Below are 20,113 nucleotides of genomic sequence, written 5' to 3'. Positions count from 1 at the left end.
TGTATTAAAACGTTTTAAGTGAAAATGTTGTTTGTTGTTGACCACCTAAATGTCCTGATTATCCAACCAACTACTTTAATTGCTTATCACTGTGTTCACTAAACAATAACTTGGTCGTGGTTATTGTTTTAAATATGTTGCTAGTAGACCATGAACAAATCTTCCTACACGTGCATGAACCATCAAATCAAAAGTAACTGTTGCCCAAATATTTCTTCTTTTTATTTGTGCAAGTAGTTAAATATATCATGCGTTCAAATGAAAACACGAGTAGACGTTGAAAAAAGTAATTACTTGGAACAGTGTAAATTTTGAATTTCCCGCCGAATGACATTTGTTTGTTTGTTTTCAGCAGAGTAACCTTAGATATTTGCTTCGAGAATAGGAATCGTTAGTCATTCTATTTTTAATGTAAAACATTGCAAAGATAAAAAAAACCGAAAGATTTTTTGTTTATAAATTTTGGGTTAGCTGTCAACATGCTCTAATTACAACTGTCAATTTACACTTTAAAAAACCAAAACAATTGACGGTTTCCAACGCCTTCCCAGCCCAGGATTTCATTTGAACGCCCGGTACAATTTCGTTTTCACATTTTTTTTGTTTTGTTAAATCTTGCAACATGTTGCACATTTTTGACAAGAAACTCCTCAACTATATCCAAGATAATTTATTTACAATAAATTTCTGTTGCTTGTATATTCAGCTTTCTACATGGCCAATAACATAAATTAAACCACCTATGAAGAAACAAGCTAAGAAATTATCTATCTGCATGTTTTCCTCCAACAACAGATTACTAAAAAAGTAATCAGCGTCTACTGACTCCTTCGTCTATGATTACCAATTTTCAATTGGCCCCCATGCAGGATCGTTTTTCTGTCCAATTGCCTTTTTCAGCCACTTTCAATTTTACACTTCAGTTTCCAATTGGTTTGGATTTTATGCTTGAATTCTCCCAATAAAAATACGTGTCGAATTCAGATTTCGCCTATTACAGTCAGAGTTTTCCTTTCGTTTTCATTTCCGCGTATCTCACGCGGTTTTCGAATTAATGATACGCAATCAGGCAACTCCACTCCACGAAAGCTTCTTGCAAAAAGCTTGATTAGCGTGCTGGCAGAAAATTATCGCTGTTACTTGAGTTTTTTCTTTTGTTGTTGAGCAAATTAACCGTCATTTTTTCTGCCCAAAAGAATTCCTCTCACATTTAGTCTGTACATTTTGTACTAAAATTAAAATTATTTATGTGAGCGTAGGAATATTATAAACGTGTTATTCTTCATCGGAGCTAAATGGAATTTTAATTATAAAACAACAATTTTACCACTGTTGACAGAACCTCGTAAAATTTAATTAACAACTGTATTACCATAAAATAATTGTGCAAAAATTAAAACAAGGAAATTTTGATTTTAAACTTATTTTCAATAATAACTGGTGTTCATTTAAATTTCTCCTCAAAGTAGGCGTTGAAGAGTCGATTGTGAACGCACCACGGATTACAGATCACGGATCAGCTGTTTAAATCTAACCTCACTGTTTGCGTGTTTGTGTTTTTATTACTCTGCAGGCTGACGAGTGGTGCGTTCCCAATCGACTCTTCAACGCCAGCCTTGAAGAGAAATTTAAATGAACACCCGATATGATACTTATTAAAGATCTGTCTTACGACGGATTTGAAAAGAATTATTAAAAAAAAGTAAATCACATGATCCTTGACTTGTATTAAAATACATAATTACTTCGTAAAATTTCGAAATAAAAATTCCATTGCAATTATATTTACCATCCACCACTACCACAGCCGGAAGCTCCAAACAAAAATTCTAATTTAAGACCCTTCGGTGATAAAAGCCAGATGTGAACATTTTTTAATTAAGTTTTTTGCATGGATCACAAAAGCTGATATTATGGACATTTAATTTAATACAAATTTATATTAAACTCTGGTTTTTCTTTTACAAAGGATTTTCTACCGCTGAGCTTGACATTCCTTTAATGGTACAAAGAATGTTTCAACCAATCAAATTTTTGAAATGAGAGTGAAGATGAAATGTCTAAAATATTTTTTGTGGCAGAGTTCTGGTTCTTACACAGTAACTTACCTATTTAAACGTTACTTAAAAATGTATATCTATTTATTAAAAACTTTGGCATTATAAATAAGCTAATTAACCGATGCAAAAATATGGAGGTTTGTTCATGATTTATCACTGTCCCTGACATAGACCTTGACCTTGATAATTGCAGTAATATAATACATTGTAGTTATTTCTGTATCAACGCCAAAAAGTGCCCGAGTCTGAGTTTTCTGGCCGAGGCGCAGCCGAGGCTTAAAACAAACGAGGACAAAAGGCACTTTTTGGCAGAGGTGCAAATTTATTTTCTATCTACCCTTTTCAAATAGATACATTTATTAATAATTTTTTAATCAGCTTGCCACAAAAACTAGAAATTTACTATTTTCAAAACAATTAGATTCTTATTTACATAATTTATGGTGACAAGACAATTATCGGTTTTGACGCTTTCGTTGTTAACTTACTAAACAGCCAACAGATGGCGCCACAGTTCAGCGTCCGAAAAATAATTACTTTTCGTCCGCTTTTTTTTGCATAAGTATTGACAAATTGTTCAGTGTATGTATTTATTTAAAAATTTCTTAACACTCTTCACGTGTGTCCATTGTAATTTGACCACTTTTGCTGCAAGAACCCCATTAAAACATATTTTCCAAATGAGTTGAATTAAAATCTTTGTACTTATGAGCGAGAAAGTATTTTTGCTTCGCTTTGGCGAAGAAAAAGTCAATTATTTCCAAGACCCAATGGTTTGGTTATTCCGTGGGAGTGATTACTTACCCACTCGGTTGTTAACGAAAACAGTGACCTGGTTGAAGATAAGCAATCTTCCTCATAAAACGAGCGCATACTTTCATGATAAGAATAAAATCTAGTTTATGTGGTCGGTGCATAGAAACTTAAATATCCCCTAAACTGTGAAGACCGTTTAATTCAACAGATAAACACTACTGATTATTTCCATCTAATACCACTTTACGTTTACATGCTCTAGGTGCTTTCGACCCACGACCTCATTGTGACGGCTCATTTTATCCTAACATGAAAGGGTGATTAATGCTGTGAAATTAAACTTCCTTTTAAATAGAGCGATGGCAAGAAAAACGTCAAGCATTACAACAAGCGACCAACTTTTTACACATTAACATACCTTTGAAAAATCGTCGGTAGTTATCGGGTACGATCGCTGCATAGCGGGGTTTTCCCCTATTCAGGGGACCTTTAGGTTGTAGTACAAGTAACATACTGGACCACACGATCACATTGGAAATCAACAATAGTGGGACACTTGTTACACAAAAAAATTCCTTTTTAGTAGAATCACCAAGCAGTTTGTTAACAAGTCTACTGTTTCACTCTGATTAATAGTTATTTATTTACGTTGGATTAGTGGGCACGCCCATCACCAGTTAGCTGATGTTATAATTACTGGTTTGCCTCATCGTTATGTTACTAACTTTGTTTTAATTATTTTGCGCTTTGATTACCGGATGGTTTTAAGATATTCATTACAGACAGCTGACGATGGTAAATATCCCGCCAGTGATGTAATTATTCATTATAACTTGGTAATAAATGTTTGGACTTCACGTGTTCGCTGGAGCGATTTACACGTGTTAATGTAAAAAATTATTTATCGTAAATAACTTAGTTACAATGTAATCTAATCTTCATATTTTCTTTTCATTGGTAATGTTGTAAAATATGAAATGTTATTATTAATGCTTCAGAAAAATCTGTAATCAATATAAATCAGACAATTGAATCCCTGAATAAAAAAAATAAATAAAAAATGGCGGAGATATAAGTCGTCTAGTAGGACCCTCGTTGTCTCCTTGCCGATGGTATAATTTTTTTCTCTGCCATATATCGCCCGAAAAATAAAATACTTTTTTTTTCTTGTAAAGGAAGGTAATGGCTAAAGCGTAGAGTAGGGAAAAAAATTAAAACATTTTTTTGTAGAAATGACAGCCATTTGAAAAAAATCGATTTTTACCAAAATTTTGAGTTTTAAAAATCAATAAAACATGAACGCGGCATCCAATCAAAAACATCTTATGCCACATCCTAGATAATATTATAAAGAATATGTGGTATAAATGTCATCAAAATCGGTTGAGTAGATCTCGAGATATTTTGTCCACCAGTTTGAAAGGAGAAGTTTCGAGAAACACGTAAATGTTTAAAATGTTTTGAAAAATGTAAATGGTTTTTTTTTCATGTTTAAATGCTTAAAATATTCTTAAAAGTATAAATAATATATCCAGCCAAAAAAAGACAAAGAAAAATAAGAAGAACATTTTCCCGCCGAAATATCCGACCGACCATTCTTATGACGACGTGTACCAAGTTGTAAGAAAAACTGTTGAAGCATTTAGAGAAAACGAAAATGTTGAAAGACCAAACAAAAGAAGAGCCGAGGTAGTGGATAATGCGAGTATCATTACTGGACAAATAAAGAAACAAGTAAAAAATACTGAATTGTTTTGTTGTCGTTCCTAGATAGCACTTTCAAAAACTTCTTGGAAAATGTGCTGCACTTGCTAAAATCTACGCAAGAAACACGACAGTAGATTAAATCGTGTCTAATATGTTACCGTACTTGTCCTGTACAGTTCGTTATTACACCACCCACAAAACATCCAGACTAGCGTAATGCGGTAGCGCCCCATCCTGTTATCTCGATGACACTTCGTTTCGCCGCGACTGCAAATACTGAAATTTCTTTTAACAAAGACCAATAACCTTGTTACGTCAACTTTCTGAGAAATTCCTTGTATGAGCTTCTTACCTAATGGAAGTTTTCACGCGAACAGTACTGTAATTACGTCCATTCACAACACCGTTTAATTAAAAAAGTGCGCTAAAAAATTGTGATGTAATCTAGAATTTGGAGCTCACCAGTTGGCAACCGTGGATTTCTCGGTGTTGAGAAGAGAAATTATGGATGTCCAAATCACTCCCACAAAGTGTCAGCACAAATTTATACCGACATCTTGTAAAATGATTTGTGATTCGATAAGCATTGTAAAATTTAGGAGACAAGGACTTGATGAACGTACATACGAGTACAATGGCAATAAATTTGATTTTTTTTAATAAAATATTTATAGTGCAAATAAACTTCAAACGAAGACTAGTTATGGTGTGTAATAAGTTTTGTTTAAAAAAAAATATCAAGATAAAATGTCTTGCAAAATATGTGCAGGGTGTCTATAAATGATTGTCTGGTCCAGCTTGCTGTGAATTTTGAATGTGCCGCTTTATATGTATTTTGGTGTTTATTAACTGTGATAAAACGAATCTAACGAATGAAAACTGGATTGAATAACGCGACTAAGGCGTCATTAATGTCAGAACTGACAGATAATAATAAATTATAATTGGGCATCTGTTTCAAAAAGGCGGCACAACAATGTTTTTTCCCAGGAACTGATTTGACCCGACAATCATTTATAGACACCCTGTATTTGCATTGACTGGACAAACCTACTCGATTCAATTTATACTGAATGTGGTTTTTATACTCTTGGTTGTGGTGGACCCAATCAACGAACTTTAAAACTAAATGGAAATAATAAATTACTGCAAGATAATTAAAACGGGACACCACAACACTACTCTAATTCAGTTATGTCACTGATTTTGTAATTTGGACCAAATTAATCGAACACTTGGTATTTACTGACGTCGATGTTGTCTACATGCGATAAATCAAGTGCGAGATGTTTATTCCGCCAACATTATTATTCGGAGGAGTGGTGTCGATTATTTTTAAATGATCATTATGCAATATACATTTAAATATTTTCTTCCGGTTTAGTGGCCGCGAGACAAACAGTTCTTGTGTTAAAACTCGAAAAGTACGTGATCAACAGCATTCCGACTTTCAAAATGTTACAACTAAATTATGTCATCGTGATGGAAATAAGAGTTCTGAAATACTTTGCTGCTTTGCGTTCTTTTACTCTATTAAAGGAGAAATTCGGCCCACCATCGATTTTTATTGCAGTCTTCGCCTTAATGAAGCATCTGATACCGCTTTTAAAATAACACGGCAGACAATAATTTGCATGGAGCAAAGTTTTTACCAGAAGAGTAGAAATAAGGAAAAATCAGAGAAGAGCACAACATGGATCCTCAAAGTAGGCGTTGTTGAACAGTCGATTTTGAACGCACCACGAATTACAGTGTTTAAACTAACCTCATTTTTTGCATTGTTTGTGTTTTTACTCTGCAGACTGATGAGTGGTGGGTTCACAATCGACTCTTCAAATTTGAGGAGAAATCTAAATGAACACCCGATAGCTATTGGATTTCAGTCCTACACCCAAAGATACATTGGACATACTGATGAAATAAAATAAAATAAAATTTGCATGGTGTCGGGTTGCAACAGGGACACAAATTTATGCTTTTGGCGAACATTTTACGATTGCAATTCCCCAAAATGTGTTGTCAAGCCGAAATATAAAAAAATTGGCCATGTGGACGGATTGACACGCGGAAATGGCATTGGGTAAATCATTGTTGTGGATGACGTTGGGGGAAACCCTATCGGTCTCGACGGACGGTAGGTTGGGGAAAATCGATTTTCCGACGGGTTTCCATAACAACGGAAGCCACTGCATCTTCCCATTCCAAGAATCCTCCACGTTTCCTAGACGCACGTGCATTTCATTGATGAATTTTCAAAACCGGTCGGATCAAATATAGGGCTGAGGGAAACTGTTATTGAAAAACTTTGAGATTTTTCACACAAGTTGTATGTTGGAGATATGAAAAGTGGCAGCACGGGTTTATCCACAAATGTATGTTACAGTTGGCAATCAGAGGTGAAACTGATTCAGAAGCTTCTATTGAATAAACAAACTATGTATTTCTCTTTCTTAGGTTATAAATGAAAAAAAAAGTTAAACTTAGCCGGGAATGTTTCTCATTTGCGCAGTTGCAATTTAAAATTTAAATAATCCTTGCACTAAGTACAACATTTTTGACAAGAATGTCAAAAGGAAGAGGCAGATAGATAATTTATAAATACAATGAGATAAAAATAAACAGTAAAAAGTCGACGTTGGCCAGTCATGTCTTTTATAATATTTAATTTTACTGCCTATTGAAGCAGTCGACCATTATTATGACGACGTTTACCAAGTTGTAGGTGTAGTAATATTTAGAGAAAACGAAAGCGTTGAAAGACAAATAAAAAACAGCCGAGGTAGTAGATAATCCACATCCGTTCGAAGTGTTATTATAAGACACAAAAAAGCAAGTTAAGACATACGTTTTTTTGTTCGTAGCCTACTTTCACAATTTTTCTTGAGACCGTGCATGTTAGTATGTAAAAAAAATCCACAGTAGTATTAGCTATTTGCAATAAAAATATATACGTACTACTAAAATAACATTAAGACAATTATTACATCATTTTTAAATGACAAGGAAAAATTCTGATTTCTTTGTAGCGTCGCAAATATTACAGATAAAATGTTTCGCAATCTTGTGTAATATGTTTCTGGTTAAATCCTAATAGGAAAAAATGGAAGCTTAGATCGTTGATGGAGTGATTTGATACGCAATTTGGATTTTGAAAGGAAAACTTCGAAACATTTTTGTAACAGATGCAAAAATCCCCAAGGAATGAAAGAGGATTTGAATTGAGTAATATTAAGCAATGCTCAAAAAAGATTGCGTTTAAAAAACACTTCTAGAAGAGTAAAGCTGGGAGATGGTAGCACCATGATTTAAAAAATGGACGATCAGGAGTGGCTGTGGAAAATAAAAGTTTTGAAAACAAAACATATGGCTAACTTGGATCATCCGACATGAACTGTCATGACGAATAGATACGAACAAGTGTATGAATAATTTCAGCAAGATCAAAAATGATTTCGATTTGAAACGGTTCCTATACGATTGAGTCGGACAAATAAATGATCTGAGTGAACAAGTTGTGAAGAAGTTAAAGGGGTGTATTCTGTAACTGCTCCGCTAAATTTTAAAGGCCGTTAAATTAAGTTGTCATAGCAATGACCAATCAGGGCTTGAAATTTTAAATTTTAAAGTATGTACTCTAAAATTTTAACGCCCCTTTAAAAATTACAGAATAGCTCCCAAAGACTATAAATCTTAATTCTATGCAAAATTTATGTATAGATTCTGCGTTTTTGGTTAGTTTTTGTGATTCGTTCTAATCCACCTTGGGACAGTATCCAAATACTTAATTAAATCATGAGAACTTCAGTTTCCTTTTCTAACGAAAAATTAATTCTTGTTCGAAACGAAAACAAATGTCACTTCTACTTTCTGCCAACTTCTACAAGATTCATTACTGATACGGACACAGATAATAAAATACAAACATCAGTGTGCAGCATCTTCATATAGTAGAGACGTTGTAAAATAATGAATCACAAATGTTTATATTTGTTTTCTTCCATTCTCTGAGTGGATTGTACTCAATAAACATATCTTTTAGCTGTTTAGAGACGGAGTTATTTCAGAATTTCAATTTGTCCCCGGGCAGAAACTCGGAAACAGAACTAAGACTTGTGATGAGTAATACGATACATTACGAAATTTTGTTGAAAATGTCTTTGTCAATATTTATTTGAACTACCTACTTCAAATGTAGGTTGTTACAAAATGGTGTAATAGTTTTATTTTATCTCAATGTCTTCTTAAAATGGTCTTGTTATCACTGCAATTGCGATCCAACCCAGATGGTCCATTTAGAGAATCTATAGAGTCGTAAAGAGGAACAAAATAGTGGAAGTACTGTTCGGCATTATTGTACAATTACTCCAAGAGTTTTTCTTAAATTTTATTTTACATCTAATCCCCCAATCTCTTAATTACTTACTAGGAAGAAGTGAATGATTACTTTGAACATTGAGTATCTAGTTATTATCTCCTTAATTTATTTCTTGCAGCTGCAAAGGGAAGAGGAAATAGAAAAACAATTTTTTTCTACTACAATTTCAATTTTTTAAGATACATCTTGTCAATTTTTTTATTTTCTTGGACACTCCGGTACAAAAAATCCACATTCAAAAAAGAAACGACGAAAATCTCTTTTTTTTCGCTTATATCGAGCCTTCAAATGAAATCCTGCGCTGGGGAGGCGTTGGGAACCTTCAAATGTTTTGCTTTTTTATAGTGTAAATTGACAGTTGTAATTAGAGCACGTTGACAGCTAACATAAAATTTATTAACAAAAAATCTTTGTTTTTTCGATCTTTGCAATATTTTACATTAAAAATAGAATAACTAACGATACCTATTCTCGAAGCAAATATCTAAGGGCACCCTTTGCTGAATATAAACATGTGCCGAAACAATCATTCGTGCCAAACGGCGGGAAATTCAAACTTTACACTGTTCAAAATAGTTTACTAAGAAAAAATTTCAACGGTGAAAATTATCTTTTTTTCACCCTCTGCACCAGTGGATGAATAGAAGATTAAAAAGATTTTTTTTTTATCATTTCCCCTACTTTCAGAGGGTGGTTTCATCCCTTAAATGTGCATCGGAGCAACTAATTTTATGTGAAGGTTTTACTTTGAAGTGAGCCACAAAATATATTCCTGGGGTACAGTAAGGCAAGCCTCCTTGTGACAAAAACAATTATTTAAGTTCGATAATTTAGAAAAACATTTTACCAGTTTAAATAACAAGGTTTATACAATTTTGCAACATATACCGTATGTTTAAAAAAATGTATGATAGAGAGCGGCTGTGAACAACAAAAACAGGGGGGCGCCACTTTACATTGTTACACATGACCACAGACTGAGATTTACATAACCTAACTTTCAATTAGTGAATTAGACTACTGGCTGTGACTACTGGACAGTATCTACGCCCGAAGCCGCTACGGCTCGATCAAGTGCTGGTAACGATGACTCATTCATCTAGGAACCGCTCTCAAGCCAAAAAATAAATTAGTAATGAAGGTAATCTTAGGCCCCAGAGATGCGTTGTTCCAATGCATGAGAATGGGGAATGTTATGCAAATTATAAAAAAACTTTTCCAATCTAGCCATTTTCTGCGTTTCTGTGTGCATCATGTCGAAAGTATTTTATTCAACGCAAAATCTAACAGCGAGCATAAATACCTCTATTCCAGCGAAAATCAAATCCGAAATAACCATTTATTAGCAAGTTTTACGGCTTATCTAAGTTTAGTTGGTAACTCTGACCATAAATACCTATTTGCACGTTGATATTTAATACCACCATAACCTGGTAACTACGTAATTAATTAGTGCCTTCAACATTGCAGTTGCAAAGCTGAATTGTTTTTTTGAAAATATACAAATCCACAGGACTCGAGCAGAGTTGAGAAGTTAAGCAATCTGTGTTAATCAAACACTGTGCTCGTATTTAACAATGATACATGTGGCATTGTGCAGTTCTTTTCCTTCCGGACTGTTTGCTGGTGAAACTGAGCAAAATATTTTAACGTGCAAGAGTTGGCAGCACCGTCGTTTTTCAGAGTTCCCTACTTTGTTGAAAAAATCTCAAGATCATGAATCCATCAAAATACAGGGTTATTCTAAATGATTGTAGTCGAAGTAGGACATGCCCATGTTATTACATTTTTGCCGCTTTCATGTGAACTGTCAGTTTTGTCGCTGTCACTGTCATTTTTTAGTGAAAAGTGCGGTGATGAGATTTGTATTTATTTTTGTTAAATTAACGATTGAATTCAGAAATATTGAGTTATTTTGCAATCAATTTTACTCCCGTGTGTGAACGATTTGTACTCACTTATTCACATCATTTTGATGTTTTTTTTTATGTGGAGCGGCAATCATAAAATTTACATTCAGTTTTCACGCCTACTTCGACTACAATCATTTAGAATAACCCTGTATTTTAACGTGACAGAGTTGGCAGCACCGTCGCTTTTCGGAGTTCCCCGGTTTGTTGAAAAAATCTCAAGATCATGAATCCATCACTTTCTGACATTGACCACGACCGGCCTAATGTCCCGCCCACAGCCAAATTCAAAATAGCTGTCTAGTTTGGCTAGTCCATGAGTTATGACTAACAAATCCGCAATTTCCCCCATCAATAAAAACCACATAAACAAGTTTCACGATCAAAACATTAATTGATTGTGTCCGTTGTTGTGGTTGGAGTCCCGGCTTTACGTACAGTTTATCGCAATTTCATTAAAGTAATAGAGAATGTAATGGGCGTCATTTGTGGCACCTTGACATAGTGGACGCTTTGGCCAGCTGTACTTGCGATGACGTACATCCTGCATAATCAATCCAAGGATTAAAATAACACGTTGATTGCTTTGGACAGTGATACACGTCTGGGTGGAAGAGATCTGACTACCATGAATCATTTCGTCATCGAAATATGGAAGTAGTTGGGTTGTAGTAGGGCGGCGGAATAAATTTGGATATATTAAAAATAATCAATTTATGCTAATCCCATTCGGTGTTGTTTTTCAACGTTTGTAAATAAATAAGCAAACTGAGCATAACGATCTTTCGGAATTTTATGGACCAAGTTGTTGTTTTATAAAACACTGATTAAATTTTTCTTTTGTTCGTCAAATAACTATGTCATCAAAGGTTTTGTGGCAATTGTGTTCCGCGGACTTATTCAACCATAAATAGAATGAGTCATTTACAAACACATGTTTATAAATTTGGTATCAAACCTCAGCTGTGAGAACTGTTCTGTTGGTCGATTGTGCGTGAAATCGGTTCTCCTTGTCACCAAATTGTGACAAGTACAGCCGGTATTTGACTTGAAAATTTTGACCATTTAAGTGAGCAATATCAATATTATGCATTTCTTGTCAAACGATAGCTAAAGTTCTTGCATAAGCGAGTAAAGAATTCTTGAATCGCATCTGAAATTAAGGAACAGTGCAGCGGAACGAAAAACCTTGATAACATGGCCAGACACTAAATAAAAAAAATATATTTAAAATGTTAAACTTGTCGGATCCACATACTGTCGCTGCGGATGCACACTTTGTCCCATGAATTTTAACTACAAGAAAAAATGCCTTCCGATAGAAATGCAAACGAATTCTGTGCATATTGAATGTCAATTCTGCAATTCAGAGTCGCATTTTAAAGTTGTGAATGCATCACTTCATTCGCTTCTTGGCGCTTTAAAAGTTGGAGGCGTTTAAATTTACTGGGTCTAGATCTGGTGGGTGCAACCAAGATTGGTAGAACGAAAAGTTTTCGCGACGAAAAGAAGGCTTTTGTGATTCTGACCCGTCAATGAAAGCTTTCCAAGCTGGAATTTATGAAAAGAAATTGAGAGGATTCAGTTTGTTGCACAAAATTATTGGATTCGACGTGAACATAACCTCACTTAAGCAATAACCAAGTAACCAAGATGGGTGGAGGGAAAAGTTTTTGTGATTCTGACATGTCAATGAAAGCTTGCCAAGCTGGAATTTATGAGACGAACTTGGGAGGATTCAATTTGCTGCAGAAAAACATCAGATACGACGTGATCATAACCTCACTTAAACAATAACGAAAGAATTTCTTACGCTATGATCTTCAAAATAGCTTTATTTTTTAATCTTCACCTTATCACTAGATCCACTTTCGTAATGAATAATTTTGCCTCTGACAGAAATTCATTCGAACACATTTGCGACAGTTGCTTTCTGTTGTTCAAGGTCGGCCGTGAAAGACAGACTGTAGTCTTCAAACAATGTTTAAATTTCCAAATATTCAGGTTACATAAGAAAAAAATCCCTTCCGATAGAAATGCAAACGAATTCTGCGCATACTGAATATTAATTCTGCAATTTCAGACACTTGTGGGTGCATCACTTCTTGGCGCTTTGGAAGTCGGAGAGTCTTGCTAACGAGCATCTTAAGTTGTCGGTGTTTGCGTAGCGTAATATGGACTTGAGGCAATTTAACAGACCATTTATTTCGAATCCATTTTCTGGGTCTAGATCTGGTGGGTGCGACCAAGATTGGTAGAGGGAAAAGTTTTTGACGAAGATAAGAAGGGTTTTGTGATTCTGACATGTCGATGAAAACTTTCCAAGCTGGAATTTATGAGAAGAACTTGGGAGGAATCGATTTGTTGCAGAAAAACATTGGATACGACATGAACATAACCTCACTTAAACAATAACCAAGATGGGTAGAAGTAAATGTTTTCGTGAAGAAAAGAAGAGTTTTATGTCAATGAAAGCTTTTCCGAGCTGGAATTTATGAGAAGAACTTGGGAGGAATAGATTTGTTGCAGAAAAACATTGGATGCGACATGAACATAACCTCACTTAAACAATAACGAAAAAATTTCTTATTCTGTGATCTTCAAAATACTTACCTCATTTTTTAATCTTCACCTTATCACTAGATCCACCTCAGTTATAAATAGTTTTGCATCCGATAAAAAACTAAATTCAAACACATCTGTGATGGGTGCTTTCAGTTGTCGGCCCTCAAAAAAGGTTTACATTTTCAAATATTTTAGGCTATACAAGAAAAAAATGCCTTGCAATAGAAATGTAAAGGAATTCTAAAAATTCTATGCATACCTATTGAAAGTCAATTCTGCAATTTTAGTCGCATTTTAAACTTGTGAATTGCATTACTTCTTGGCGCTTTGAAAGTTGGAGATTGTTAAATTAGTCTTGCTAATGAGCATCTTAAGTTGTCGTTGTTTGCGTAACGTAATAATTTGGACTTGAGGCAATTTAACAGACCATTTATTTCGAATCCATTTACTGGGTCTAGATCTGGTGGGTGAGACCAAGAAGGAAAGGTTTCCGCCATGAGAAGAAGGGTTTTGTGATTCTGATAGTTAATGAAAGCTTTCCAAGCTGGAATTTATAAGAAGGACTTGGGATTCAATTTATTGCAGAAAAACATTGGATACGAGTTGAACATAACCTCACTTAAACAATAACCAAGATAGGGTAGAGGGAAAAGTTTTCGCGAAGAAAAGAAGGGTCACCTTATCGCTGGACCCTTTTCTTAGTAATAAATAATTTTGCATCTGACAAAAATTTAATTTGAACACATTCTTGGCTGTTGCCAAGATCGGCCTTGAAAGACAGACCGTAGCCTTCAAAAAATGTTTAGATTTTAAAATACCTCAGGTTACACAAGAAAAAAATGCTTTCCGATAGAAATGCAAACGAATTATGTGCATTTTGACTGTCAATTCTGCAATTTCAGAGTCGCATTTTAAACTTGTGAATGCATGACTTCTTGGCGCTTTGAAAGTCTTGCTAACGAGCATTAAGTCGTCGTTGTTTGCGTAACGTAATAATTTGGACTTGAGGCAATTTAATAGACCAGTTATTTCGGATCCATTTACCTACTGGGTCTAGATTTGGTGGGTGCGACCAAGATGGGTAAAACGAAAAGTTTTCGCGAAGAAAAGAATGGTTTTGTGGTTGTGATATGCCAACGAGAGTTTTCCAGGCTGGAATTTATGAGAAGAACTTGGGAGGATTCAATTTGTTACAGAAAAACATTGGATACGACATGAACATAACCTCACTTAAACAGGGTAGAGGGAAAAGTTTTGGCGACGAAAAGAAGTGTTTTGTGATTCTGACATGTCAATGAAAGCTTTTCCAAGCTGGAATTTATGATGAGACCTTGAGAGGAATCGATTTGTTGCAGAAAAACATTGGATACGACACGAACATAACCTCACTTAAACAATAACGAAAGAATTTCTTACGCTGTGATCTTCAAAATTACTTTATTTTTTAATCTTCACCTTATCACTGGATCCTCCTTAGTAATCAATAATTTTGCATCTGACAAAAATTCAATTCGAACGCATTTGCGGCGGTTGCTTTCAGTTGTTCAAGGTCGGCCTTGAAAGAGATTAATTTGCAAATATTTCAAATTGCAATCACCGAAAAAAGTACATACATTCAGAGACAGAAGCATCTGCCAATTCTTTTTTGCATTCTTTTGCATTTTTGCTTCTTTCAAATCTAACGTGAGGCACTTTCCTGCTGTCAACTTTTTGCAGAGAAAGCCTCAATATATCACAACTTTCCATATCACTAGTATAAAACGTCGTTCCCTCCGTACTTTGCAACGCAACAAATTCCTTCTTTCATTTAAAGCGTCCACATCGAATCGAATTTATTCGTTGATTTCTGGCAATAAATCAGTGAACAAATAACTTGATTGAATCGGGCGATCTTATCAAAATCATCCGCCCCAAACAAAATTGTTCTGCTGATGGCAACAAACAAAGAATTATATTCATGTTTGTATTTTTTCGCTGTCGGTACTGGAACTGTCAACGATTAAATAAAAAAATTAAACGCGCAACAAGCTAAAATCTCGTGCAAAATTAGCTCTCCGTATCTTGGTATAATCTCCTGTTAGGTCTTATAATACACAACTTTGCAGACTCAAAAGATCGTAAAGAGAGAACCTGCAAGTGTCTACAAATACTTATCTAGGAAACTGTTTATTTTCACGATTACTTTACATCCTGATTTACGTTTTGTTGTTACATTTTTTCTCTGGTCCTGACAACATTTTGAGTGTTGTCGGTGGGCGTAAACATTCAACAAAAGATATTTTAAACGTAAATGGTACTTAAGTCAAGTTGACTTCGCTCAGCCGACTACACTAGTGTAGGCGGCTTGAGTAAATGCATTGCTCAATTTGTCAACGATAAGAAAAGCAAACGAGCTCGGCTAGGACTAGTTCGTAGAGCAAAAAACTTCCTAAACTTGTACGAAACGTATTTCAAATATTCCGAAAGCATATTCCGCTGTGTTAAAATAAGAATATCTGCATTCTGCACAATCCTGCAAGACATTTGCGGAATGTTGTGGCGCCACAGAGTGAAATTTCATACGAGATACGGCACAAGTTATTGTTTGTCGCTCGTTCTATTTAACGTAAAAGAAAGTTACGACCCATCATCAACCAACGTCTTCAGTACTGTGAGATATGGTCTATACGTTTTGAACTGTCAAAATAATAACGTTTCTTTCGTAAAAACACCAATTAATCGCTTTCATGCCATATAAGTACGACCGAAACTCACCGTAATTGGTTTGAAAATTCATGGAATTTTTATTGCCACATAATTTACGATGTGATTTGCTCCATGTAACTGTTGCCATAACCGCATTTGTTCGTATTGTTTTTTATTTTAATCTTGAACTGGCAAAACATCGAAATTTATCTCTCGGACCTTCTTGCACCTTGCCAATTTTTTTAACTTCACTAAAACTACAAACAGACTTTCGTGCCAAGTTGTTGTCCTTTTTTCATCGGTGCAGATTAATTGCTCTGCTCCAATCATAAAAGTAATTAAAAGTTGATCATTAAACGCCCCCGGTGCGTGTCAACAACATTCTTGCAGACGTTATCTGCAAGTAGAAGGTCGCATTTTCTCTGCACCTATTAGTTAGATTGGAAGTTTGACAGCAAGTTCTGTGTTCTGATATTTACGTCGGCGGGAACATCTTCCGACAAGTCAACATCTGCAACCATTTATTCTAAAAGAATTGGGGCAGATTTTTGTCGAAGTGTTTGTATTCGAGAAAGCAATTAGATGGTGCAACAGCGACTAATTACTGCAACAAAGGGGCTCGGAAGGAATGACTTCTGAATTACAATTAACTAAACCAATCATTTTCTTGATGTACGTTGGTATTATCACTACGTGACACTATTTCTTATACTCATGGCGTTGTACAGCTTTGAACGTAACTGTTGTTGTGGTCAATGCAGTTTCACAGCAACTCTTTAAAATATGTTGAAAAATAGTCGAAAATAATTCTCCAAACAATTCTTTCAGAAGAGTTGAAACTTCTGCTCGTTCTTTTTTTATTTATTAAAAGGTGATATAAAGTGTCTATAAAAGAATGTAAGTATATCAAGAGTCGTGTGGAATCAATATATTTTATTTTTGTCGCTCTGTTCTGTAACATATTGTGATACCAAATAGAAAAACAGAGGTTACGTAAGTCCATTAATGACAGGATCTTAGTAAAGACTTTGTAATTAGAGAAACTAAAGAAAATTAAAATCAAAACAACTTAAGACGTCGAACTCACAACTGACGCTAAGATTTAATAATTTGACATTTGACTGTTGACATCTGATTTGATGATTTGACGGCGTCAACGGCTTGACATAGCTCGACACAATAAAATTATGGAGCTTCTTTTATAGATACTTTGTACCTATCAACGACAAACAAGAAAGTACACGTTCGAAACTTGCAGAATATTTTATCTTTCCGTTTCGCACCAATTTGAGGATAACAAAAGCATCAAGACGGTTCTGAAAGAGTTCCGCCTTCTCAAATCTGACGCTTCTGTCGTACTGTTCTTTTACCATGTAGAGGATATAAAGATTAAATCTTTCAATCTGGGATATGCATGTAAATAAGCACCAAAGACCAGTAAGCCGAAAGTGTTTGATCACTATCGTATTATTGAAAAAAAAAATTGTGGTGCGCTTTTCTGAACAAGTTTGAATGAAACGAGTTAAGATGGACATGTTTCGGTGTTTTCGATAAAATTTAAAATCTAGAAGGGAACTGGTTGGTGGTTTGAAGAGTTTATTACTTGACTGGTCAATGACATTTTGAGCAGTAATGTCTCGTTATCTATTTATTTATGGCGTTAGACCAACTATTATGTAAATTTTCTACTAACACTACAAAGTCCACCAAAACAAAACATAAACCGACAACCATAAAAGTATTGTGCAGCGTGGCATGCAAATTTGGAAGTGAATTGAAAATTTATGCAAATGACCAATCGATTTTCTCTGAACTGTCTAATAAAGTCAAATTAACATGAAATTTTGGAGCATCAAAACACTCAGCCGAAGAGAAATAAGATTGGTTAATTTAAGTGTTTTCGAGTGAGGGGCCATTACAACAATCGTCTCCAAAAGTGGCTTCTGTGGTCCCAATCAAAATGAAATAAGAGAGAATGTGGGGGAATTTAACGTTGCAATACAGGGTCATTATAAATTATTGTAGTCGAAGCAAGCTACATACATTTTTGCCGCTCTATACAAACGTGGCGTGAACTGTCAATAGAGTCAATTGTGTGAACGGTCACTTATTATTCATATAATTTGGATCATTTTCATGTGGAGCGGCAACCATAGATTTTATATTCAGTTTTCAGGCCAACTTGGACTACAATAATTTATAATGGCAGTCAAAAGCTCGAACAATTTTTTAAATTTTATTTTTAATGATTTTGGCCCAAGGGGAAATTTTTTTCAATTCATTTATTGCGAACAGTGATTAATTAAAATGTAACAAATTCATTAGAGAACAGTTCGTGATTGTTATCAGCGAAAGATAGTTTTTTCCCCATAATATAACCAGATTCGCTTCAAAAATGGTTCTTCTATTCTGTTTCGGTTTTTTGACTATTCTTAAAGCGCTCTTTTAACTAAAAACAGTGTTTTAAGAGACTCTATTAAAGCATTGTTTTCAGTAAAATTTCACCAACAAAAATTGGTATTCACGAAATGACAGATTTAAGTCGATAAAATAGATTTCTTTAGTATTTATTAGTATTCACCAAACCAAATTCTCTCAAATTTCAATTAGTGACAATTATAATAAATCACTAACATAGTTTATTTGACAACTAGTTTGTTATTCAGACTACTTGACATAAAGTATAAAAATTGATAACAATTTTTTGAAATTTACCAAATTTGATTTGACAATTATGTACTTCAATCTCCCTGTTTGTTAACTAACGTATAATTTGTTTCAAAATCAAAAATCCAACAACACTGCATTCTACATTGAAAATACAACCGACAACGTGGCCAACTTTTGTTTTTAGTGTGTTTGCAAGTGTCGGAAAAGTGGGGTTATGAAAGAAAACTACTGACAGTCCTTTTGGTCGTAGTTCATCGTGTTTTATTTATTTTCATTTTATTTTTCACTCGAAACGTGTGATATGGTCACCTTTTTGTACTGTCGCGAGCAATACATTTTGGTCGTCAATGTCATTTCAAAATGTGGTAGATTGTCACAAATTTAAAAAATTTCCCTGCCTGATTATGCCCACGTCAACTAAGTGTCAAAAAATTGAGAAAAAAATGACAATTAATGTCATACAACATAATGATAGGTTATGATATTTACGACTGTTTTACAATGGAGCATTTTCGATTGCGTCAAAGATTGACCTTGACGACCAAAATTTATTGCTCGCGACTGTACATAATAATTATTTTGTGTTACGTAAATAAACTCAACAGTTGGATGTCAAATTTTGGCAGAACGTTGGGCCAACCCAAAAAAATTAAACTAAAGCTAGTTTGACACGATGCTAAATTTTGTAGAAAATTTGTTAGAAAATGAGAGAGGACCAATGAACGATCAGGATCTGACAAAGACAGATTATGATCCTGATCGTTCATTGGTCCTGATCGAGGGTCTCTCTCATTTTCTAACAAATTTACTACGAAATTTAGCATCGTGTCAAACTAGCTTTATTCTAGGAATTTCTTTGTTTCTGTCAACATAATTCAACAGGTGGTGGATGTTTGATTTTGAAACAGATTATAGATATTCCATATTTTGTTTTTTGTTTATTAAAATCCATCAATATAAACCAAAAGATAATCTTTCCAAATTTTTTACAGAAACTTGAAGGTTCTACAGCGTGATCAACAATGACTGAGTCTGTTGGCAATGAAACAATTGAAAAATATTGGTGTTTTTTTGTCTCATAATTGGTACTGACCGGATGTTTTAACTTGACACGACATTAAAAAAAATTAGGTTATGTCGGTTATGTTTATGCCATTACAAAAATGAACGTCAACACTGTCAAAACTGACAACCGGAAATGCGTTTAGATTACAGTGGTACCAAAATCATTCAAATTTTCATTGTTACCAACAGATTCAGTCACTCTTGATCAAGCAGTACACACAAAAAAAAATCCGGAAGGCGCAAAATAAAAATAAACATCAAATAAACAACTAGAAGATAAAAATGGTTAGGACAGAGCAATATTTTGGCTGATCTCTAGA

The 20,113-nt window shown here is 34.5% G+C and overlaps 1 protein-coding gene across 9 annotated transcripts in view; it reads right to left on the bottom strand.

Annotated features, from left to right (window-relative positions):
* The window catches only part of LOC138136800 (serine-rich adhesin for platelets), a 67,369-nt gene that overhangs the window by 18,451 nt on the left and 28,805 nt on the right, over window positions 1-20,113 (bottom strand). Inside the window, exon 2 of one of the 9 annotated variants that reach the window (XM_069056107.1) lies at window positions 3,235-3,512. The exons of 6 other annotated variants lie outside the window; for them this stretch is intronic. In XM_069056107.1, the coding sequence (XP_068912208.1) occupies window positions 3,235-3,328 (94 nt within the window). In that variant the 5' untranslated portion in view covers window positions 3,329-3,512. The remainder of the gene's footprint in view (window positions 1-3,234; window positions 3,513-20,113) is intronic. 2 more of the 9 variants (XM_069056105.1, XM_069056108.1) reach the window with 2 other exon arrangements.

Source organism: Tenebrio molitor, chromosome 8 (assembly GCF_963966145.1).
Source record: "Tenebrio molitor chromosome 8, icTenMoli1.1, whole genome shotgun sequence".
Classification (NCBI taxonomy): Eukaryota; Metazoa; Arthropoda; class Insecta; order Coleoptera; family Tenebrionidae; genus Tenebrio; species Tenebrio molitor.
The sequence above is the reverse complement of the archived record's forward strand: the minus strand, read 5'-3'. Positions and strand labels throughout refer to the sequence as shown.